We start from the raw sequence: 24,827 nt of genomic DNA on the forward strand, positions 1-24,827 counted from the left end.
ATCGCGCATCTCTTGAGTGTAGTAGCGTTATCCCTCTGTTTAATTTTCTTTCGAAAATATTACCGTAAAGTGTATCATGGCTTCCAAATGCAGGTTATTTGACCTGAAACGTTTCCAGTGGAACACTATGAGGAAGTTGAGAACAGCGATGTGGATGATCCTGATCATCTTTGATAAATTGTGTGTGATATAGGCTAAGAAAGTGTTTACATAAAATTTTAAAAAGTGAAAAATAAATTAATAAGGTTAAAATGAAATAAAAATTGTAGTGTATGTAATATAGTGTACAATAATGGTCGCCAACCCGTCAATCGCGATGGACCGGTTGATTTTTGAGACTTTCCCGGTAGATCCCGAAGGGGAAAAAAATCATAAATAATACTGTTGTAATGTGAGCATTATAAAAATAAGTAATACTAATTAGGAAAATGGTAATATAGCAATACTTTCGCTACTGAAAGCTGTTTGTAAAGAGAGATTGTTTCTGGGTTGCGGGGTTTTAGTTCCGTTCTTTCTGCCCAGTGCACGTGTGTGTAGTTCCCCCTCCGTGCACTGCGTTTTCAGCGTAGCTTGTGCTGCATCAAAGTGACCAATTCTCAGATTAGGTAAGAGTACACACTGTCGCAAACATCAGTATATAGCACTGGTCCCCAGTCTCCAGGCCACGGACCGATACATTGCCGCGAAGAATGCAGCAGTAGTCGGAACACACCCGGCACACCTTTAAGAAAAAAGCCGAAATAAACAGCTAATTAATTAGGTGCTGCCAGATACGTAAATGACGGCCCAGATCAGAGGCAAAGCAATTGGCATTCGCCTCTGATCTGGGCCAACATTTACTTGCCGGGTGGCATCTAATTAATTAGCTTGTTTATTTTGGCTTTTTTCTTAAAGATGTGCCGGGTGCGTTCCGACTACTGCTGCACTCTTCGCGGATCGGTATTGGTCCGTGGCCCAGAGGTTGGGGACCACTGATAGATGGCACTCATGATATCCTGATGGCATGGTGGAGGCTCCACGAAAGAAGGTGAACACATACAAACACGAGGAATTCTGCAGATGCTGGAAATTCAAACAACACACATCAAAGTTGCTGGTGAACACAGCAGGCCAGGCAGCATCTCTAGGAAGCGGTACAGTCGACATTTCGGGCCGAGACCCTTCATCAGGACTAACTGAAAGAAGAGCTAGTAAGAGATTTGAAAGTGGGAGGGCGAGGGGGAGATCCAAAATGATAGAAGACGGGAGGGGGAGGGAGGGAGCCAAGTGCTGGATAGTTGATTGGCAAAAGGGATATGAGAGGATCATGGGACAGGAGGCCCAGGAAGAAAGAAAAAAAGGGGAAGGGGGGAAAACCCAGAGGATGGGCAAGGGTATATTGAGGGAGACAGAGGGAGAAAAAGGAGCGAGAAAAAGAATGTGTGTATATAAATAATGGATGGGGTATGAGGGGGAGGTGGGGCATTAGCGAAAGTTTGAGAAGTCAATGTTCATGCCATCAGGTTGGAGGCTACCCAGACGGAATGTAAGGTGTTGTTCCTCCAACCTGAGTGTGGCTTCATCTTTATAGTAGAGGAGGCCGTGGATAGACATAGCAGAATGGGAATGGGACGTGGAATTAAAATGTGTGGCCACTGGGAGATCTCGCTTTCTCTGGCAGACAGAGCATAGGTGTTCAGCGAAACGATCTCCCAGTCTGCATTGGGTCTCGCCAATATATAGAAGGCCACATCGGGAGCACCGGACGCAGTATATCATCCCGGCCGACTCACAGGTGAAGTGTCGCCTCACCTGGAAGGACTGTCTGGGGCCCTGAGTGATGGTGAGGGAGGAAGTGTAAGGGCATGTGTAGCACTTGTTCCACTTACAAGGATAAGTGCCAGGAGGGAGATCAGTGGGGAGGGATGGGGGGGACGAATGGCTAAGGGAGTCGTGTAGGGAGCGATCCCTGCGGAAAGCAGAGAGAGGTGGGGAGGGAAAGATGCGCTTAGTGGTGGGATCCCGTTGGAGGTGGCAGAAGTTACAGCGAATAATATGTTGGACCCGGAGGCTGGTGGGGTGGTAGGTGAGGACAAGGGGAACCCTATTCCTAGTGGGGTGGCGGGAGGATGGACTGAGAGCAGATGTGCGTGAAATGGGGGAGATGCGTTTGAGAGCAGAGTTGATGATGGAGGAAGGGAAGCCCCTTTCTTTAAAAATGGAGGACATCTCCCTCGTCCTGGAATGAAAAGCCTCATCCTGAGAGCAGATGCGGCGGAGACGGAGGAATTGCGAGAAGGGGATGGCATTTTTGTAAGAGACAGGGTGAGAAGAGGAATAGTCCAGATAGCTGTGAGAGTCAGTAGGCTTATAGTAGACATCAGTGGTAAGCTGTCTCCAGAGATAGAGACAGAAAGGTCTAGAAAGGGGAGGGAGGTGTCGGGAATGGACCAGGTAAACTTGAGGGCAGGGTGAAAGTTGGGAGGCAAAGTTAATAAAGTCAACGAGCTCAGCATGCATGCAGGAAGCAGCACCAATGCAGTCGTCAATGTAGCGAAGGAAAAGTGGGGGACAGATACCAGAATAGGTTTGGAACATAGATTGTTCCACAAAGCCAACAAAAAGGCAGGCATAGCTAGGACCCATACGGGTGCCCATAGGCTACACATTTAGTTTGGAGGAAGTGAGGAACCAAAGGAGAAGTTATTAAGAGTAGGGACTAATTCCGCTAGACGGAGCAGAGTGGTGGTAGAGGGGAACTGGTTAGGTCTGGAATCCAAAAAGAAGCGGAGAGCTTTGAGACCTTCCTGATGGGGGATGGAAGTGTATAGGGACTGGACATCCATGGTGAAAATAAAGCGGCGAAGGCCAGGGAACTTAAAATCATTGAAAAGTTTCAGAGCGTGAGAAGTGTCACAAACATAGGTAGGAAGGGATTGAACAAGGAGGGGATAAAACCATGTCAAGGTATGCAGAAATGAGTTCAGTGGGGCAGGAGCAAGCTGAGACAATAGGTCTGCCAGGACAGGCAGATTTGTGGATCTTGGGTGGGAGGTAGAAACGGGAAGTGTGGGGTGTGGGAACTGAGGTTGGTAGCAGTGGATGGGAGATCCCCTGAGCGGATAAAGTTGGTGATGGTGTGGGAGACAATGGCCTGGTGCTCCTTAGTGGGGTCATGATCGAGGGGTAAATAAGAGGAGGGATCCGTGAGTTGTCGCTCTGCCTCGGCAAGGTAGAGGTCAGTGCGCCGGACTGCAACAGCACCCCCCTTATTGGCGGGTTTTATAGTTAGGTTAGGATTAGTGCGGAGGGAGTGGAGAGCAGAGCGTTCGGAAGGAGTAAGGTTGGAATGGGAACAAGGTGTGGTGAAGTCGAGACGGCCATCCAGAATGGGATGAGGAATTTCTATTTACCTTGGTGAAATACAAATGTAATTGTATATTGTGCCACCAAACACAAGCACTGACTAAAAGAGAATCTGGAGTGACACCACAACACCAACCACCAGAAATTTAAAGACACCTACCCCCCCCCCCCCCAAAGAGCGCAATTCGTGCCAAGAAAGTTGAGGAGCTGAAATCAGGTTTGAAGGCCCAGCAATTGTTTTTCACAAAACATGCTGCTCAAAATAAGGCTGCTATTGAAACATCATTTTGTGTAAGTCACCTTTTGGCTAAACACAAGAAGCCTTTTACAGATGCCGATTTATTCAAGGAAGCAATGGCCATTACCACAGAGATTTTTCCTTGACTTTAAAAACAAAAACGACATCGCAACCGCAATACATAATATACTGCTTGGCCCTGCAACAGTGACAAGGAGGGTAGAGTCACTGTCAGAGTACGTGGATCGACAAGTGTTAAAGGACTTGTCACTCTGTGAATATTGTTCACTACAGTTCGATGAATCCCTGGATGTAATGCAAACAGCTCAGCTTGTTGTATTTGTCAGAATGGCTTTCCAGTATTTTACAACAAGGAGGACTTCCTCAATCTTTCGCAATTAGAGAGAACGAGAGGTGAGGATATTTACAATGAGTTTAAAAAAATGTCTGTGAAAATGACATCCCCATTCATAAACTGGTGACAATTACTACTGATGGGGCCCCAGCAATGCGCGGTGTGTGCGTTGGTTTTATAGCACTAAAAGTCAGTGCCTACTTTGTGTCAACTTATCTATGTGAAATTGCATTTTCACAGATGAAAATTATTAAATCTAAGTACAGGAGCTGTCTTACTGACATACACCTCACAGACTGTCTCAGACTGGCTGTCTGTAGTTAGCCAAATTTCAGGGAACTAGCAGAAAGTATTCTGCCCCAGTCATCACACTGAGTGCAACAGTCAATTTTTATTCATTTATTTTTCGTGTTGAAATAAAATTAAATAATGAAACTTAGAATTAAAGGTGTGAAGTGTTGTAATATTCTTAAACAAAGATATGCTAGTTACAATGTTTTCTTGTTTGAATTAATTTGAAAGTTTGACAAAAGTATTTTGTGTAATTCAAATACAATTAGCCCAAATAAAAGGCCTCAAATTGGAAGTACAATCTGAGCTTTTTTTTTCTCTAAACGATTTACTGGGTAGATCTTGCCTTTTGCTAAGGTCGAGGTAGGGGATCTTGGGCTTAAAGAGGTTGGTGACCACTAATGTACAATATACAGTTTTAGTGCAAGTTATTGACTATTTAGTCAATACAGGTACACTATAGAACTCCATATCGGTTTGCTAAGTATTTAATATGGTGTTTGCACAACGTCCAAATCACATAACGTCCGATTTCACAGAACGTATCGTGGACGTTCAGCGACGCATACCTGTATAGACAACATATCCTGAATTGAATGACAAAATTATCACTTCTCACTTATCCTAGTTGAAACCCATTTGCTGTTCCTCAATCCACATGTCCAGCTGATCAAGATATCTAACTGATTCACAATACTCTCTAATTTATTATCAACAAACTTGCTAATTGTGCCATGCATATTCACATCCAAATAACTTACATGAATAATGAATACAGGTTCCAACACAGACCTGGGTAACCCACTAGTCACAGGCCTCCAGTCAGAGAATGGACCTTCAACCATCACTGTGTTTACTCTCATTGATCCAATTTTGAATCCACCTCACTAGCTCACCCCGCATTCCATCCAGCCAAATTTTCCAGATTAGCCATGCCGGAAGGATTTTGTCAAAGGCCTTACTAAAGTCTATATATCTTTCACCCTGCCAGCCAGGTCCATCTCATTCCATCTTTTTGCTCTCCTGATTTTCCTCTTAAGCCTGCTCTTAAACTTTCTATTTGTCAAGGTATTCATTTGTTCCCAAGGGGTTGAGAGTCGGCAACAAGATACTAAATATTTATATTACTTCAGTTCTCTGGGCACTCTAAATATGATAATTGTAGTACAAGAAGTAACCTATATTGGATAACTGCGGGAATCAATTTGCAGGTCTTCCTTTCACCGTAGGACATAAAAGTGGAATTAGGCTATTCAGTCCATCGTGTCTGCTCTGCCATTTAATCGTGGCTGATTTATTTTCCGTCTCGTGACTTTTTCCTGGAACTTTCTATCATCCTTTGCTTTTAAAAATCCCGAATAACTTGACCACCACAGCCATCTGTGTCTATTAGTTCCACACATGCATCACCCTCTGGATAAATATATAGCTCCTCATAAAAAGTACCTCCTTTTATTCTAAGGGTATGTCCTCTGGTCCTAAACTCTCGCACTACTGGAAATATTCTGCACATCCACACTTTCCAGGCCTTTCAATATTTCGTAGGTTTCTGTTCTTTCTCTCCCCCCCCCCCGCCTCCACCACCATCACCACCTTTCTAATCTCCACCGTGTACATGCCCAAAGCCATCTTAAAAAAAAAAGCCTTATGTTAACCCTTTCATTCCTGGGGTCTTTCTTGTAAACTCCTCTGTACTCTCTTCATCAACGACACATCAAGGTCAAAAACTGCTGACAATACTCCAAATGTGGTCTGACCAATGTCTTGTAAAACATCATTGTTGCAATTTTTATTTTATATATTCTAGTCCTCTTTTCTAATATTGTATTGGCCTGCCTTACCACCAATTTAACCTGCAAGTTAACCTTTATAAAATCCTGCACTAGGACTTCCAACTCCCTTGTACTTCTGATTTCTGAATTTGCTCTCTGTTTCGATAGTTGTCTACACCTTTATTCCTTCTGCCACTTTGTCTATTTTTCCAATCTGTCCATCTTTCTGCAGATTCTCTGCTTCCTCAACACTACGCACCCCTCCACCTATCTTTTTGTATCATGCACAAACTTGGCCACAAAGCCATCAATTCCATTATCCAGATCGTTATCATGTAATGTGAAAAGTGGTACACCCAGCACTAATCTCTGTGGAATACCACTAGTCACTGGCAGCTGACCAGAAAAGGATACTGTTAATCCCACTCTTTGCATCTTCTGTCCATGCCAGTAGCTTTCTTGTAAATACCATGGGCTGCTTTGTTGGCAACCTTGTGTGACGTACCTTGTCCAATAACCTGAAAATCCAAGTAGATAATGTCCAATGTCTCTCTGTTGTCTACCCCGCTTGTTACTTCCTCAAGGAATTCCAACCGATTTAGTTCCCCAACCATATCGCAGCCATCACCCTGCGACCAGACATTGTCCTAGTGTCTGAGTCGACTAAGCAAGTGGTGCTGCTGGAGCTGACAGTCCCATGGGAAGATAGCTTGGAAGAGGCCTTTGAAAGGAAGCTCTCCAAGTACACAGGACTGGTCAGCAACTGTCAGCAGGCTGGATGGAGAGCTAGGTGTCTCCCAGTGGAGGTTGGTTGTAGGGGATTCGTAGCCCGTTCTTTAGTAAGAGCCTTCAGCATTTTGAGCATCGAGGGAGAGAGGAAGAGGAGAGCCATCCGCAGTACCACCAATGCGGCCGAGAGGGCCTCAAGATGGCTGTGGCTCAAAAGAGGGGAGCCATGAAGTCATAAGTAGCTAGCCACCTGGACACAAGCTGGATTCTGATCACCAGGCTGGGTCACCAGGAGGAGGTTGTATGATGTTGAAAGACCCAAAACACCTGATGATTCCAGGAACATCACTGAAGATGTGTCCGGAAGCATCAGTAGATGTACGTACACAACAGAGAAGATCTCCCTGATAGTTGAAGGAGAAATATTAAGGAGATGCACTGGGAGTTCCTTGTTTATCTCACAATGATGTGGGATGTTTCCATTGAGTTAATCTTTTGAAATAATTATCCTTGGGACTTCCGGTAGCGCTCATGGAGTGAAGTCGCGTTCTTGACTCGCTCCATTACCTCTGAGTTTTTTTTCTCTATGGTCAGCTATACTTTAATTAACCATTAAGGCATCAACTCTTACAATACTTTGAATTAAACTGAATTCTCCGACAACTGGATGGAACTTAGATCTGCTATGTCTAAGAACGAGAAAGACGGCAAGGATGGTAAACCTCCGGTTAAACCAAAAGCTACGGATCTCCCCCCGACTGAATCACCGGTGACTTTGAAAGCGATATCGGAGTTAATTCAGAGGCAAATTTCAACCTCTGTTAGGGAGATGATTCGTACGGAAATTGCAGGACCTGTTAAAGACCTGATTCATACGGAAATCTCAACTAATTTCCAGAAAATTGCCGATTTAATTGATAAGATGCAAACATGTATTGCGGAACATCAGTCGGCTATATCTGATCTTCAAAAATTCGCGCAACAAAGTGAGCTTAAGATGGGGAAAATCGAAGAAACAATTAATGTTATGAAGAAGAAACTGGACTTTTTGACTTTTAAAAACTCTGACTTGGAATCTAGAATGCGACGGCAGAATTTACGAATGATTGGCGTGAGGGAAGCCGTTGAAGCCAACAATCCCATGAAATATTTCTCTCAACTTTTAAAAGATGCATTCCCTACTGTATTTCCTGACCAACCACTGCTACTGGATCGTGTTCACAGAATCCCATCATACTCGTCTAGGTCAGATAGACCTAGGCATGTTATTTTACGTTTTCGTTATTTTACGTTTTCATTATTTTCAAGACAAGGAGAGACTGTTTCGATTCGCTCGATCTAAAGGTTTCATTGATTTTTCGGATCTTAAGTTCCGATTCGTGGAAGATTTCAGTAAACCAATCTGGGACCAACGGGTCCGTTACAGATCCGTGATGTCGGAATTCTATAAGATGGATTTAAGACCAGCGCTGCTGTACCCTGCACGTCTAAGGATTCGCATGTTAGATGGAGCCCTTCGTTTTTTTGATTCTCCATCGGATGCCCAGAGTTATCTGGATCAACTTTCATCTTCAACATCTTAATTCCCTTTTTTTAATTATCTCCGTTGATCGGAGGCTGTGAATTGGTTGGTTTTAACTTTTCTGTGCCCTATTTGGGCAGAAAAGTTTACTTTTGATTTCTTAATATGGCTGCTAAACTTTCTTTTTAACTGCGTCATTTCTTTCTTTTCCCAGGGGATTCTGGGTGGTTACTTCCCTTTTGTCATCTTACGTATTTCCTGTGCGGCCTTAAATTTTGTAGTTTTTTTTAAATTTTATTCTGTTTTGCTTTTTATAATCACTTTATGTTAATAATCCTATTTTTTTTGTTGCTGTGTCTATTCATGAGTTTGAGGTTTATTGTGGTTTTTTTTAATATATATTTTCCGGCTTTTGTTCTGTTCTGTATGTATCTTAATTGAGTTAACTTTTTTTTACTTATTTTTTTACTGTTTTACAATTAGCTGATCTTTTTCATATTTATACCTTTTTTTTAGGGAGCGTATACCGGAAGTCATGGGGGTAGTTTTAGCGCTTGCTTCTTTCTGGCGGGTCTGCTTTAGATTTTGCCTTGGGGTCTTGGGGTGGTGGGTGGTGGGAGGGGCTTCACGTTTTAGTTTGTTTCTCTTTGGGCTATATACATTATTGAAGTACTGGTTGCGTCCTTTTCCCCGGTATCTTTTGTATGTTCTGTTTCCTCTCCGGGTTTGTGGGTCGCGCCTATTGTCAATCCTCCTTGTTGTGGGTTGACTTTAGGATTTATGGAGTCTATTATTAATTTTGTCTCCTGGAATACTAATGGTCTTAATCATCCTATTAAAAGGAAAAAAGTTTTTAAAGTGTTCCGGAGACTTAAAGCACAAATTTTATTTTTACAAGAGACCCATGTACGGAGGGGGGACAGACTACGTTTTTTCAAATTCTGGAAGGGACAACAATTTCATTTGAACTCTAATGCTAAGATTCGAGGCGTCTCTATTTTTATAGATTCCTCAGTTACTTTTATACAACAGGATATTATCTCTGATCTGAATGGTAGATTTTTATTGGTTAGTGGTTTACTATTTAATAAAAAAGTAGTTTTGGTTAATGTTTATGCTCCTAATATGGATTGTCCGGAATTTTATAAATCATTGTTTGATCAGTTTCCGAATTTGAACGAGTTTTCATTGATTTGGGGCGGAGATCTTAATACCTGTTTATCTCCAGCTTTGGACCGTTCGGCTCCTTTACGGACTTTACCTAATAAATCTGCAAATTTGATTAATTTTTTCCTTTCTGATTCTGGGTCGACGGACATTTGGCGTTTTCTGCATCCTCAGGAAAAAGATTTTTCCTTCTTTTCACATGTTCATCATTCCTATTCAAGAATTGATTATTTTTTCATCGATTCTCGTCTCATTCCTTCAGTGATTAAATGTGATTATGATTCTATAACCATTTCGGATCATGCTCCACTTAAGCTTTCTATTAAAATTATGGCCAATATACCAAACAATAGACAATGGCGTTTTAATTTGCTGTTGCTTCAGGACTCGGACTTTGTTAATTTTATGAATGAACAGATAGAGCTTTTTTTTACAATTAACTATACAGAAGATATTTCGGTTAACACTCTTTGGGACACTTTTAAAGCCTATATTCGGGGTCAGATTATTTCGTATTCCGTTGCTTTGAGGAAGAAACAGAAGCAGGAGGAGATGGCAATTGTGGACAAGATTAAAGAAATTGATAAGAAATATGTTATGGCTCCTTCTGAGGAGCTATACAAACAAAGAACTGAACTTCAAATGGAACACAGTTTACTACTCTCGTCCTCGATTGTAAACCAATTAAAGAAAACAAGAAGTGATTTTTATGTTCACAGTGATAAAATTGGCAAGCTGCTGGCTAATCAATTGAAATCTAATTATGTTAAATCTCAAATCAATCAGATTTATAACCAAAATGATCGATTGATATTGGATCATGTGGGGATTAATCAAACCTTTTGTGATTTTTATTCTTCTTTATATCAATCAGAGTCTCCTCGAGATTCTAAATATATGAATGATTTTTTAGATAAGTTAGACTTCCCTCAGATTTCACGGGATATGTCTTCTTTATTAGATACTTCCATTACAATGGATGAGATTAAGAATGTTATTTTTTCTATGAATCTGGGGAAAGCTCCTGGCCCTGATGGATTTACCGTTGAATTTTATAAATGTTTTGCTTCTTTATTGATTCCTTGGCTCTATAAGGTTTTTGAGGCTTCTTTGAAACTTGGTAAACTTCCGGAATCTTTTAATAGAGCATCAATTTCTTTAATACTAAAGAAGGATAAAGACCCTGCTCAATGTGCATCTTATAGACCAATATCTTTATTAAATGTTGATTCTAAAGTTTTTTCTAAGTTATTAGCAAATAGACTAGAAAAAGTACTTCCTTCTATTATTTCGGAAGACCAAACGGGTTTTATTAAAGGTCGTTACTCTTTTTATAATATTCGTACATTGTTAAATATCGTTTATACTCCCTCACAAAATGTTCCTGAGTGTGTTATTTCTTTAGATGCCGAGAAAGCTTTTGATAGAGTAGAATGGCCTTATTTATTTAAGGTGCTTGAAATGTTTAATTTTAGCTTGAAATTTATATCCTGGATTAAACTGTTATATTATTCCCCTGTAGCCTCGGTTCGTACTAACTCTTTAAACTCACCTTTTTTTCCTCTCTTTCGTGGTACTCGACAAGGCTGTCCTCTTAGTCCCCTATTATTTGATATTGCATTAGAACCTCTTGCAATTGCTATTCGAGAATCTTCAAATATTACTGGGATAACTCGGGGATTAAAGTCCCATAAATTATCACTCTATGCTGATGATTTACTTTTATATATTTCTAATCCTGAGAGATCCATCCCTGCTGTTTTAGAGTTATTAGCACAATTTGGTCTTTTCTCAGGTTATAAATTAAATCTTAGTAAGAATGAACTTTTTCCGATTAATAAACATCTTCCCTTATATTATAAATTTCCATTTAAATTGATTAATAATTACTTTTCATATCTTGGGATTAAAATTACTTGTAAACATAAAGATTTATTTAAGACTAACTTTTTACCATTAATAGACCATATTACTCAACTTTCATCTAAATGGTTTCCCTTATATTTAACTTTGATTGGTCGTATTAATGCAGTTAAGATGTTTTTTTTGCCAAAATTTTTATGTGTTTCAGGCATTACCAATTTTCGTTCCTAAATCTTTTTTTGATAAAGTTGACTCTAAAATTTCTTCATTTATTTGGCAGAATAAGAATCCGAGACTGGGTAAAATACATTTACAGAAAGCTAAGAGAGATGGAGGTTTAGCATTACCTAATTTTAGATTTTATTATTGGGCTATTAATATTCGACATATGAAATTTTGGTTACTTGACCGGGACATACTATCTATTCCTAAATGGGTAGCATTGGAATTACAATCTGTTCAGGGTTATACACTTGGTTCTATTTTAGGTTCCTCTCTTCCTTTTGATTCGAAACGCCTTAAGCAGGTCTCTAACCCGATAGTTAAATATGCTTTGCGCATTTGGTTTCAATTCAGAAAATTTTTTGATCTTAATCAATTCGGGTTAGCGATTCCTATTTTAGGTAACATATTTTTTCCTCCCTCTTTTACGGATCGCGCTTTTCAAACTTGGAAGACTAAGGGTATTTTACGGTTTTTGGATTTATTTTTAGATGGTTCCCTTATGTCTTTTGAACAATTATCTAATAAATATAACTTATCAAGAATACATTTTTTTAGATATTTACAAGTTAGAAATTTCCTAAGTACTATACTTTCTTCCTTTCCAATGCTCCCTCCTATATATATTTTAGATTCGATAATTAACCTTAATCCATGTCAGAAAGGTGCATCGGCTATGATTTATAATATTATTATGAAACTTAGGAAAGCTCCATTTGATAAGATTAGGGTAGATTGGGAACAGGAATTGGGGCTTACCATTTCTGTGGATGATTGGGGGCAGATTTTACAATTAGTTAATACTTCCTCTATTTGTGCTAAACATTCCCTAATTCAATTTAAAGTGGTTCATAGAGCACATATGTCCAAAGATAAGTTAGCGCGTTTTTACTCGCATATTAATCCTTTCTGTGATAGATGTTCGGGGCAGATAGCCTCTTTAACTCATATGTTTTGGTCTTGCCCTACTTTGGAAACTTTTTGGAGAGATATTTTCAATATTATTTCTAAGGTATTAAATATAGATATCTCTCCTCACCCTATTACTGCTATCTTTGGACTACCTAAAATTTCTAGTAATCTTTCCCCTTCAGCCCGTAGAATGATTGCATTTCTTACTTTAATGGCGAAAAGATGTATTTTACAACATTGGAAAGAGCTTAATGCCCCAACTACCTTTTTTTGGTTTTCTCAGACGATTTTATGTTTGAATTTGGAGAAAATTAGAAGTAACCTTTATGATTCTTCATTTAAATTTGAACAGATTTGGGGACCTTTTATTCGATATTTTCATTTAATGTAATATTTACCCTTCTTGTTTTTTTTTCACTGTTTTAATGGAGGTCGGGATTGAGGACGTGATTTTAAGTTTAACTCTGTTTGGTTTCAAGTTAGCCCATTGCTTTGCTTTGCTTTTAGTTAGTTGCACGGTGGGTTTTTTTTTGGGGGGGGGTTTTTTCTTTTTTTCCATTGATATATATAAAATTTAGTAAACTATTATGTTATCTTGGTTTCTTATGCTTAAATTACATTGTAGTATTTTCTTTTTGGTATTGTTATCTTTTGGAATTTTATTATACTTTAACATTGTATTAATGTTTATATGGCTTACCTTTTTTGTATACTTACTCAATAAAAAGATTTAAAAAGAAATAATTATCCTTATCTGAAGGCTTTAACTAATGCCCTCTATAAAGAAAGATTGTCTCAGTGTGACAGTGATCTGTTGTATGCTTTTCCAAAAACAGGATTGATCCTGCTAACCAAGATAATTGTAAGAGTGCTTATTCTTCAAAGTGATAATTCTCCTATGCATCTTTTGATTTAGATTAAATTTAAGCTGCATTAACTTTTATGAATTGGTTTTGGTTTATGGGTATTGTAATATAAATAAAGTGGCTGATTTGGAAGTTGGATTTTAAACTATAATAACTTGCATGCAGAGGACCGAGTATCTTCAAAATTGAAATTAGTTGATCTTGGACTCAAAAGGAATCAAGTGAAAGAGTGAACTTAATGAAAGGATAAACTGCCATATTGAATAGTGAATGTGCTCAGAGGGCCAAGGGATAAGTTTACTTGTTCTTAAGATGTGCAGTTCATTTTAGATAGTTAACTTTTAAACTAAATTTATGTGACATAGTTGAATATAGTTTTTCATTAATGGTTTGGATTGGGACATGAAATTACAATTTAGAAATTTTCAAAGGTAGTTTTAACTATTTCATTCATAATTTTCTGGCACTAGCCAGTATCTTCTAGCTCTTTTCACAGTAGAGGAAGAGAAGTGTTGAGTGCTGGGTCGATTTGTTTCTAGAACATTTAGAGGAACTATATTTCTAAGATTTGAAGTGATTTGTAAGCAGGCATTGCCTTTATCCCTGAAAAAGATGTCGAAATTGTTGCTTCTGATTCAAAGAAAATCTGACACAGGTCAGGCTGTTGGAAAAACTATTTAACCTAATCCCACCTTTCAGCACAGTCTGTGGCATCACATTTCAAGCTGAAATTCAAGTATGATTTCAATGTTATGAAATGTTCTGCTCTATCACCCTTTCAGTCAGTGAGCTTCAATCTTGCATTACCTGCTGGGTGGAAATATGTTCCTTATCTCCCATCTAATTTTTTATTAATTAGTTTAAGCAATCTAGTTTTTGGAAGGAAGTGGGTCCTTACTTACTGTCTAGGCCCTCATAATTCAGTGTTCTTCCGTAAGTCTACTCATGGCGTGTCTGTTCCAAAAAAAAAAACACCCTGTCTTTCTATCTTGTGTAGTTTTCAGGACTGGGCAAAATACTGATAATTCTATTGGATAGCACCTCCATGAAATTATGACTTTTCTATACCGGAAGGAGGGCTTTTGTACAATTTCTTGTAAGCTTCCAGTTCTTATTGTCCAGTTGGTTATTAAAAAGAAAACATTTCATATGCCTTGTTAACATAGTCTGCTACTGCAGGTGTTGGGAATGTGGAGTTCAGTTTGCTGGTATACCGCCATGATCTTACTAAATGGTGGGCGAGATTCAAGGAGCTGAGTTATGCTCCTCCTCATGTTGATAGTGTTCATGTATACTTTTTAAGTACATCGTTCTTTTGTTCCTCTGCACTATTTGATAATCTTGCCGTGTTGCTACTCTTTTTTTACTTGCACCCCATTGGATCAAATTCCATTTACAATTTTTCTGTCCAATGGCCATTCCATCTTTACCTTCCTGTAGGTTAAAACTTTCCTCGCAAGACCAAATGGCTAGTTTTTTTTTTAACCTACACATTTATTGTAGCAAACTTTGGAAAGATCACCCAAATCCAGGCTTTTAAACAGTGTCATGTTGACTCCTGTTTGATGGTATATTGGAATAGGAGTTAAGTAATTATTTTGTGTCCAAAAAGAGTTTTTGATTTTGGAGTCATTTGTGCTTTTTTTTGCAAAATATATTGCTTTGAAGAGTACGATGGTAGGTGTTGCAATCTTTTCCAGGAGCTTTTTTCCTTAACATTTTGAAATATTTCCTTAAGTTGTTTCCTTCTGAACAGGAGAGTTCTGGAGGTGACATCAAGGATGTTAGACATCAATATGAAGGCGCTTTAGTGATTCTTGATGCAGGAGCGCAGTATGGAAAAGTAATTGACCGGCGTGTGAGAGAACTCTTTGTACAGTCAGAAATCTTGCCGTTAGAGACACCTGCTTTTGCAATCAAAGAAAATGGTTTTCGGTAAGTCTTGGCCATGTATATTTTTGTCGTAATTTTTTTTCTGGTTAATTAACATCTTCAATAATATAATCTTGCTAAGAAGGGGCAAAAGCTTGCTTTTACATCAATATTTGCTCAATTTCTAATCTCAAATTTCCTTTTAAAATCCCATTCATGAACAATAAGCAACAACTGAATATTAGCAACTTTTGTACATATTTAAGACCCCGTAAATAAAATAGATGATAATTTATGCTCACACTGGCACAACTAGCTGTAGGCTCCTCAGTTTGGGTAAATTGTATCTAATCCCATTCCCTTAATATTCTTAAGGATTTAAACAGTTCATTGTGTTTGCATTTTGTTGATCCAAATTCGAAGACTAATTTTGGTGGTAAAATATTTCAGTTTTCGGGGAGAAAATCAGCAGCGTCCAGGAGTTATGACAGAGTCGAGAACAAGGAATTCATGTGCATGTTTTTTTTTCCCCTGCTTTTCAAAATTAGTGGTACAAGTCTCAGCTGTTGCCTCGTGCATTTCATCTCCTATGAGCGTTGAAGTCGTTCAAAACAAAACTTTTCGAAGGAGTTAAAGGAAATCCTGCAGTATTTCATCAAACTCTTTTCACTCTGGCAGGCTTAAAATGTTGCCTTGAGATTATTTTTGACAATTCTTCAATTATTGGCTGCTCAATCACCTTAATATCAGAGTTGTAGGATTCAAAAGATCACTTTAAACTGGTAGTCACAAACAAGAGAAAATCTGAAGATGTGGGAATTCCAAACAATGTACACAGTTCTAGTGAAACACAGCAGGCCAGGCAGCATCTATGGAAAAGAGTACAGTCAACGTTTCGGGCCAAGATCCTTCATTAGGACTGGAAAAATTGTACAGTCCTGATGAAGGTTCTTGGCCCGAAATGTCGACTACTCTTTTCGATAAATGCCTGGCCTACTGAGATCCTCCAGCATTTTGTGTGTGTTGTTTAAGCCGGCAGTGTGTAGTTGTCTTGCCACTGACAACAAAATCCAGGCCAGTTTTCTTTTTGGTGTAAATCTGATTGGTAGTTCCTGAACTAGATTATATGCATTTTCATGTGGATCCAGATAACTTCACAACTTGAGGGCTGTTGAAAGCTTCCCTGTGTAATATGGTATGTTCATAATGCTGTCTAGTTTCGAGGGTTCGGGAACTGAACAAAAAAATAAAAACCATTAACCAAGTTTCTTAAGCGGTTTTAAATTCTTGGATAGTAAATTCTCCCAATTGTGTATTTTTTAATACAGCAGTAATCTTGTTTTGTTGCTAAGATTACTCTGCTTGTTCGTTTTGTTGTATGGAATATTTTGTTCCTTTATTTTACAACTGGAATTAAACTCTAAATTTCTAACTATTTGAAATAACTAATTTCGCTGACAGTCTTATTAAAATGCCTTGATGTACATTGCATTCCTGTTTTAAAAATGTTCCAGAGCCATCATCATATCTGGGGGGCCAAGTTCAGTCTATGCAGAAGATGCTCCCTGGTTTGATCCAGCAATATTTACAATTGGGAAACCTGTTCTTGGAATCTGCTATGGCATGCAGGTATTATGCACATTCACTTTGCTAATATGTTTGTTATTAAACTGGTCATTAACATTAATTTCTCTTTGATGTATTGGATATACTATATTTTGTTAAAATTGGGTATAAAGGAGCAGGGCCTTTACTGAGGTAATTTATTCTTGCTACTTGTCTTCCATATGATAGATTAGAATTCCTAGTATTACGTGGGAGATTATTGGAGCATAATGGTGCTTTTATTTTACAGATGATGAATAAAGTTTTTGGAGGTACAGTGCAAAGAAAAAATATGAGGGAAGATGGTGTGTTTACAATCAATGTGGACAATAGTTGTTCGTTATTCAGGTACAGATGGCATTCTAATTAGGACATGCAATTGTATTAAAATTATCAGTTAAAATAGTTTATGCTTTGACATAATGCAACATAATGTTTTGTTTCTGTACGCTTGTCTTTCCTTTCATTAGAGGTCTACAGAAAGATGAGCTTGTGTTGCTCACTCATGGTGACAGTGTGGATAAGGTGGCTGAAGGCTTCAAAGTTGTTGCACAGTCCGGAAATATTGCAGCAGGTATACTTAAATCCAGTCAATGAATCCCTGTTTCACCACGTTTGTACCTTTTTATTGCAGTGTGATAGATGTTTTAGAATAGCCTCTTGGTAATGTGTATGCTGTTTTAGCATTCTGATTTCAAGTAGTGATTATCGTGTGTGTGGTGATTTTTATTTAACTATGCCCAATTGTTACTGAATTTTCTCTGCCAAGCTCTGGGATCAGTTTCTAGAGCCGTAAATAAATATAATAAGCACAGTGGATTCTGTAGCTGCTATAGCTGACTTGGGGGGAAATCACTTTTCACAGGAAATTCCTGATAGACGGGGGCGGGGGGGGGTCAAACAAAGTAATTCCGGGGAGGTGGAGGCTTTTGCACCTTTTTTCCAATGTAGTATCCAATAAAGGAAAACTGTTTTGTACTCCAGTCTCAATCCTGTACTTCAGATAATTTCTTGGATTTCTTGGACATTCTCCAAGGGAGGAATCATTGTGGAGAAACTTCTGCTACTTCAGTATCCGTAGTTCACTGTGCTTTCTATTTGGTTGTTGGTTTACTTGCCAGATTTTATGCATAATCAAACTGTTTACAATATGAAATTGCTTTAAAATATTGTCTAAATTAATTAATCTAACCTGGCTTTATTGGTATTTTTTTATTTCCTTGCAATGCATGGAGGCCATTTCAGCCCACTGAGCTAGTACCAATTCCAGAGTGGTCCTATTCTGCCACTAATTTCCCTGAAATCTGTTCTTTTTGCATTCCTTTAGCTTTCACCAGATTCTGCACTAGGGCTTTGAACCTACCAACCTGTCTGTTTGGGATATGGTAGAAAACTGAGTATTGAGAGCAATGCACACGGCAGAGGAGAACATGCAAGCTCCATGTAGCATTGCTGACCAAGAATGAACTGGGTGGGTGGAGCTGTAAGCTCTATTAACTACACTATTGGGCTCTTAGAAGCTAAATGTATCTTTGTGTACAAGACCACAAAACATAGAAGCAGAGTTAGGCCATTTGCCAACTGAGTCTCCTCTGCCATTCCATCATGGCTGGTTTAAGGTTTTAAAGGTACATTTAATGTCAGAGAAATGTATACAATATATATCCTGAAATGCATTTCCTTCACAACCATCCACGAATACAGAAGAATGCCCCAAAGGAAGAACAACAGTCAAATGTTAGAACCCATAAGTTCCCTCCCACCGCGCGTAAGCAGCCGCAACAAGCAACAGCCTCCCTTCTTCCCAATGGCAAAAAAAAAGCACCTAACACTCAAGCATGAGCAAAGCAACGGTAAGGACACAGACTTGCAGTTACCCTAAAGGCTTTGCATTTCACCAGGTATTCAATATACCATGGGTTCTCTCTCCCTAATAAGGGAAAAAGAGGTGTCTCTGTTTTCACAGTGAACGGGGAGACATAACAAATAACTCGCTGGATTACGATGTTAAAAGTCCGCCAAGTTGCTTTTTTCCAGCCCTGTGCCCAAGGATCACGTGTCTCTGGGCACATAGCCACAGATATTCCGACTCCCCCAACGACATACAGTCTTGATACCGACCCTCGATCCACCCATCTGCAGAGGCCCGAGATCCTAGGCTTCCAAAGCTGAGCCATATACTTAGGCCGAGCCCTTGGCGTGTTGAACAACAACGGCCGGTTATGAAACCCTGAGAGCGAGTCCCATTCCCGCAAAGAACCGTAGTCAGCGTGTAACTCCAGGTCAGGATCTTCAAAAGAACCCTGAAAGGGAAAAGAATAAAGATATTAAAGATGGAAATAGAGCTGTTTATTTTCCCTTTCAACCCCATTTTCTTGCCTTCTCCCTGTAACCTTGATGCCCTTACTAATTAAGAACCTATCAACCTCTGTTTTGAATATACCCATTGGCTTCACCTCCACAGCCATCTGTGACAATGAATTCCACACATTCCCCTCTCTCGGCTGGTATAGGGGTGGGCAGTGACTTATAATTGCCTGTAATAAAGTGTATAGTACCAGATTGATGAGAAGCCACACTGGAAATAATAGAAGATGAGTGGTGTTTCTCACAAGGGGAAGTGAAAGGGAGTTGGCTGCTGTGCCACAAAATGGCCAGTCACAGACATTAGATTGTCAAAGATGTGTTGGTGTTGTTCACATAGACTTTTTATTTTCAAATTTGCAAACTGTCACAGGATTGATTAGTCAAGTTTATTTTCGTATGCATGAGTATATGTAAGCACAGGTGCAATAAAAACTTGCTTGTAGCAGCATCTCAGCATCCTATAAGCTGCATACACAATAAAGCCTAAATTAAGCATAAATTATACACAATATTTACACGAAAGAGCAATTGTAAGAAAAACATCTACATTTAAGTAGACTAGTAGTTTGCTTTGCTTTTTCAGGTGCTTAATTCTGGACATGGCATTCAGAAGGTGTGTGTGTATGGGTGTGTTTGACTGGTCAGTGATGTAGATAAAGTACCTTGAGTGTAAAGAGACCGACAGATGCAAATTTGGATACTATGGCTTAAAAGTGCATTTTTTTTCTAAAGGAATGTATTTTAGAATGATTATTTGAAAATAAAACATATTTGTTGCTTGTTTGCAAGAGATGGCATTTCACAGAAATTAATCTGAATGTTAATTTTGTTTGAATTTGCTATAGCAATAGCAAACGAATCAAAGAAGCTCTATGGTGTTCAGTTTCATCCAGAAGTTGACCTGACACAGCATGGAAAAGATATTTTGAAGAATTTCTTATTTGACATAGCCGGTTGCAGTGGAACATTCACAGTCCAGAATAGAGAAGCAGAATGTATACGAGAAATACAAAGGACGGTTGGACATTCCAAAGTTTTGGTAGGCTTCATTGTTAGCATAAAGTGTCTATAATAATCAGGAATGTAAGTTACTTATAGACATTTTCTTTAATGGATAAACTGCAGTTCGCACTTAAATTTATGTCTTGATCCCTAGGTTTTACTGAGTGGAGGTGTAGATTCTACTGTTTGCACAGCCTTGTTGAATAAGGCTCTGAACCAGGATCAAATTATCGCTCTTCACATAGACAATGGTTTCATGCGGAAGAGAGAGAGCCAGTGTGTGGAAGAAGCTTTGAGGAAACTTGGTATTAAAGTCAAAGGTAAAAATAAAATCCATTTTAACTGGTATGTTAACATTTATGAGAATATCCTTGTCAACATTAGTATAGTCCTCTGAACATGTATTGTTTATGTAGTTCAAGATTAAGTTGCGATGATGCCAGAGAAAGTAAATCATAATTCTGAGAGTGATTTGAGATAGCAATATCATTTCCACTGAAGCAGAGGAGGTTAATGGGAAGTTTAATAACTTAGTTTGCAAGGGTTTTGGTGACGTAGGACTTTTTCTGTTAGACAAGTTGTCAGTGTAACATCTGAGTGGAGAGGTTAGGGGATTCCAGGCATCATTTTACACTGTGATGAAAATGTTATAATCCTGCAGTGGAATACCAATGCTGCTGTGGCCTAGATGAAAATTCTGGCACAACGGAGGAATTGAAATAAACATGGTGGCTCTATTCATTGAAAATTTGTGGAACTTTGAGGGGATGGGGGTTGAAGAGAATTACAATCTCCTGGAAGTGGTACTGAGAAAAATTGAAGGTATTGCATGCTAACAAATCTTAAGCTCATGATGGATATCATCCTTGAAAGATGTACCTAATGGAGTTGCAGATTCAATAGTTTTTGCAACTTCCCAGATTTGGAAGGTTTCATTAGATTGGAAAATTTCAGCTGTTAAATCCTACCTTTCAAACAAAACATCAGAAAGACACAAGCCTTTTAGCTTCTGTAATGCAGAAAATGTTGGAAACTGTTATTAAAAACTTATGTTAACAAATATAGTTGCTGTTCTTCGTAAAAGGCAAATCAAGTGTGACTAGTTTTGGAGTTCTTTGGAGAAGTAGCATGCTGTGGGTAAAGGGTAGTGGTGTATATGCATAGATGTCCAGAAGACATTGATAAAGTGTTTTCCACAAAGCCTGAGATGAAACAAAACTTTTAATAGGTGGTAATATTAACGTGGATAAAAGACTGAATTGCTTATAGGAAACAGGTTAGATGTAAGTGGGCATTTTTCATTTGATAAGATGTTACGACTGAAGTAGCATAGAATCTGGTGCCATGGCCTCAGTGTCTTGCAATATATATAAGTAACTTGGTTGTAGGCACCAAATATAGGATTGATAAATTTGTCAGTGAGTCAAGGTAGGCAATATATAGTAGAGTAGCAAATATAAAGAGACACAGAGATATGTGTACATCATGTGAGAGCGTGAGAAAGTAACATGAATAGGACATCCATCCCTTTGTACTCTGCTCTGATTTTGGTCTCAATTCATCTTCTGAAACTACACATTAGTTTCCATCTGCTGTCTTTCCCATTACTCAGCTTGTCTGTATCTCTTGAAGTCTCTACATTCTTCATAGTTATAATCTTGCTGATTTAGTTTATCAACAAGTTTGAAAATGTGGCATTTGACCACCTCGGCCAAATTGCTCATGAAGCTTGTGAATAGTTTGGACACACTTCCAAGCCCTGTAATTTATGCAAAGAGAATTCATTAACTATTGAGTGCAACTGAAACTGGTTAATAAACATGATCTCCATTGCATAAATCTGCACAAACTTATTTTGAGTTGTTCTGTCTTCATTATCGATTCCACCATTTCCTACTACTCACATTAGACAAGGCAGTTGACAGGATCCTGTTCTTTGTCTTTAAATAGTACGGTCATGTTTGCTTCACAAGAATAGTTAAGAATCTCAACTATTTCAGAAGCATTCACCATATTTACAGCCATCTCATTCAAAACTTAGGACGTAGGAAAATATATGGTTGGGGTTTATCAGCTTTTGAGTTCATCAGCTTCATTATTTATTTGGCTAATACTTATTTACTTCAGGCTATAAGAGAGAGGAGTGGAGTTAGGCTGTTCATTTGGTTGAGTCTGCTCTGCTATTCGATCATGACTGATTTATTTTCCATTTCAACCCAATTTTCTTGCAGCCTTCCCATAACCTCGATGCCCCCCATTAATTAAGAACCTATCAACCTCCATTTTGAATATATCCAATGACTTCACCTCCACAGCTGCCTGTGTCAACGAATTCCACACATTAACCACTCTGGGCTAAACTATTCTCAGCTGGTATAGGGGTGGACAGTGAATTATAATTGCCAGAGGGATGAGAAGTTACATTGAAAGGATGGAAGATGAATAGCAGTGCTTTTCTCAGAAGGCGAAGAGAGAGGGAGTTGACTGCTGTGCCACAAAACGGCTAAGCACAGACTTATTAGATTTTCAAAGCCGTGTTCGTGTTGTTTGCGTAACAGACTTTTTTTTTCAAGTTATTTAGAGACTTGGTCTCCACAGTAGTTTGTGTCAATGAATTCCAGATTCACCACCCACGACTAAAGAAGATTCTCCTCACCGCTGTTTTAAAGGGATATCCTCCTATTCTGAGGCTGTGTCCTCTGGTGTTAGACTCTCACAATTGGAAATGTCTTGCTCTGTACATTTCTATATCTAGGCATTTTAGTATTCAGTAAGGTTCAATGAGATATTCCTTCCTCTCTCTCTGCCCCTCCTTCCCACAACATTCTTCTAAACTCCAGTAAATGCAATAAGGCTCAGAGTCATCAAACACCCCTCTTACAATATCCCTTTCCATCCCAAGTTCATTCTCGTGAACCCATCTGGGTCTTCTCCAATGCCACCACATTCCTTCTTACATATGGGGCCCTAAACTGCTTACTCCAAATGCAGTCTGACCAATGCTTTATAAAACATGAGTGTTACATCCTTTGGTATTCTAGCCCTCTCAAAATGAATGCTGATGTTGTATTTACTTCCCTTACTACTGACTCAACCTACAAGTTAACCTTTTGAGGTGGGGCAGCATGGTGAGTAAGGCTAGTAGCAGTACCAGTAATCACCAATCAGGGTTCAACTGTAAAGAGTCTGTACGTTCTCCCTGTGGCGGCTGCTTTTTCCTCCAGGTGGGTTGGAGTTATCGATTTGTGGGGCTCACTGTGTTTGTATCAGAAGTGTGGCAACACTTGTGGGCTACTCAGCACAATCCTCACTGATTGATGCAAATGACACACTTCACTGATATACGTGACAAATAAAGCTAATCTTTTATCAGGAAATCCTCTACTAGAACTTCCAAGTCCCTTTGCACCTCAAATTTCTGAATTTGCCCCTGTTTAGAAAATAGCCTGTGCTTTTATTCCTTTAATCAAAGTAGAGAACCGTGCACTTAACTACACTGTATTCCATCTGCCACTTTGTCCATTCTCTTAATCAGTCCAAGTCCTTCAATACTGCTTTCTAAACACCATTTGCCTCTGCATCTATCTTTTATCATCTGCAAACTGGGCCACAAAGCCATCAATTCTGTCGTCCAGATCATTAACATAAAAGTGAAAAGTAGCGGGCCCAATACTGTCTCTAGAAACGGAAGCAGAGAGATTGAGAAAGGGGACAGAGGTATCGGGGTTGGACCAAGTGAATTTAAAGGCAGGGTGGACATTATTGAAATGTCAATAATTCCTCCCCACACCCCCAGCACCAAATACTGCTCAATCCTTGAGTTTCCCCTACACATTGTTACTTTACAGAATGAACTTAACTCTGAATCTTAAGTGTCTGTATTCAAACGTGGGATAACAAGTAATGCAATTAGCAGCAGACCACTTGGCTAATGAAGCCTGCTCTGCCATTTAATAAGATCAAGCTGATCCGATTTTAATCTCAATCGTGTTTTTATGAACTCTCGTGTCTACCAAGTACCTATCTTCTGCTTCCACAAACAGCAACCTTATATTTCTTTTGTTTTAAAAATGTGGCTTCCAGTTGTAGGTTCTCCTTTCCAGAGCCCATTTAACAAGATAAAGAGCACATGGTATTATAGGAAAGCTACTGGCATAAACAGAAGATTGCTTCAGTGGCAAAACGCAAAGAGTGGGAATAAAGAGGATCTTTTCTGGCTGGCTGCCGGTGACAAGTAATGTTCTGAATTCCTAGTTATCTTGCAGATAATGCAAGCTTTGGCCTATTATTAGTACGCAGAACACCAGTTTGATGCAAGCTCTTATAGGCCAAAATGTTTTGTTTGTATGCGTAGCAAACATAATTAAATATAGCTTTAACATTCTACATTCAGTTTTTAATTATGTATGGAGACTGTAAGCTTGTTTATTTTGCACATTTCATACCATAATTTAAATTTTCAGTGGTTAATGCTGCACATGCATTCTACAATGGGACAACAACTCTTCCAATTTCGGAAGAAGACAGAACCCCCAGAAAAAGAATAAGTAAAACCCTAAATATGACGACAAACCCAGAAGAGAAAAGAAAAATAATTGGGGATACTTTTGTGAAGGTACTTCTTGAATTAATTGTAGCATTTTAATTTTTGTGCATTGAGGTTTCAAAATTGTGTGAAAGAAGGTTAGCATAAGTTTTT

At 38.9% G+C, this 24,827-nt stretch overlaps 1 protein-coding gene across 2 annotated transcripts in view; it reads left to right on the forward strand.

Annotated features, from left to right (window-relative positions):
* gmps (guanine monophosphate synthase) overlaps positions 1–24,827 on the forward strand; it is a 63,544-nt gene that overhangs the window by 28,194 nt on the left and 10,523 nt on the right. For both annotated transcript variants that reach the window (XM_063045800.1, XM_063045799.1), the window contains exons 2-8: positions 15,039–15,217; positions 16,669–16,783; positions 17,010–17,107; positions 17,230–17,333; positions 19,972–20,165; positions 20,283–20,448; positions 24,592–24,743. In XM_063045800.1, the coding sequence (XP_062901870.1) occupies positions 15,039–15,217; positions 16,669–16,783; positions 17,010–17,107; positions 17,230–17,333; positions 19,972–20,165; positions 20,283–20,448; positions 24,592–24,743 (1,008 nt within the window). The remainder of the gene's footprint in view (positions 1–15,038; positions 15,218–16,668; positions 16,784–17,009; positions 17,108–17,229; positions 17,334–19,971; positions 20,166–20,282; positions 20,449–24,591; positions 24,744–24,827) is intronic.

This window comes from Mobula hypostoma, chromosome 4 (genome assembly GCF_963921235.1).
Source record: "Mobula hypostoma chromosome 4, sMobHyp1.1, whole genome shotgun sequence".
In the NCBI taxonomy this organism is placed as follows: Eukaryota; Metazoa; Chordata; class Chondrichthyes; order Myliobatiformes; family Myliobatidae; genus Mobula; species Mobula hypostoma.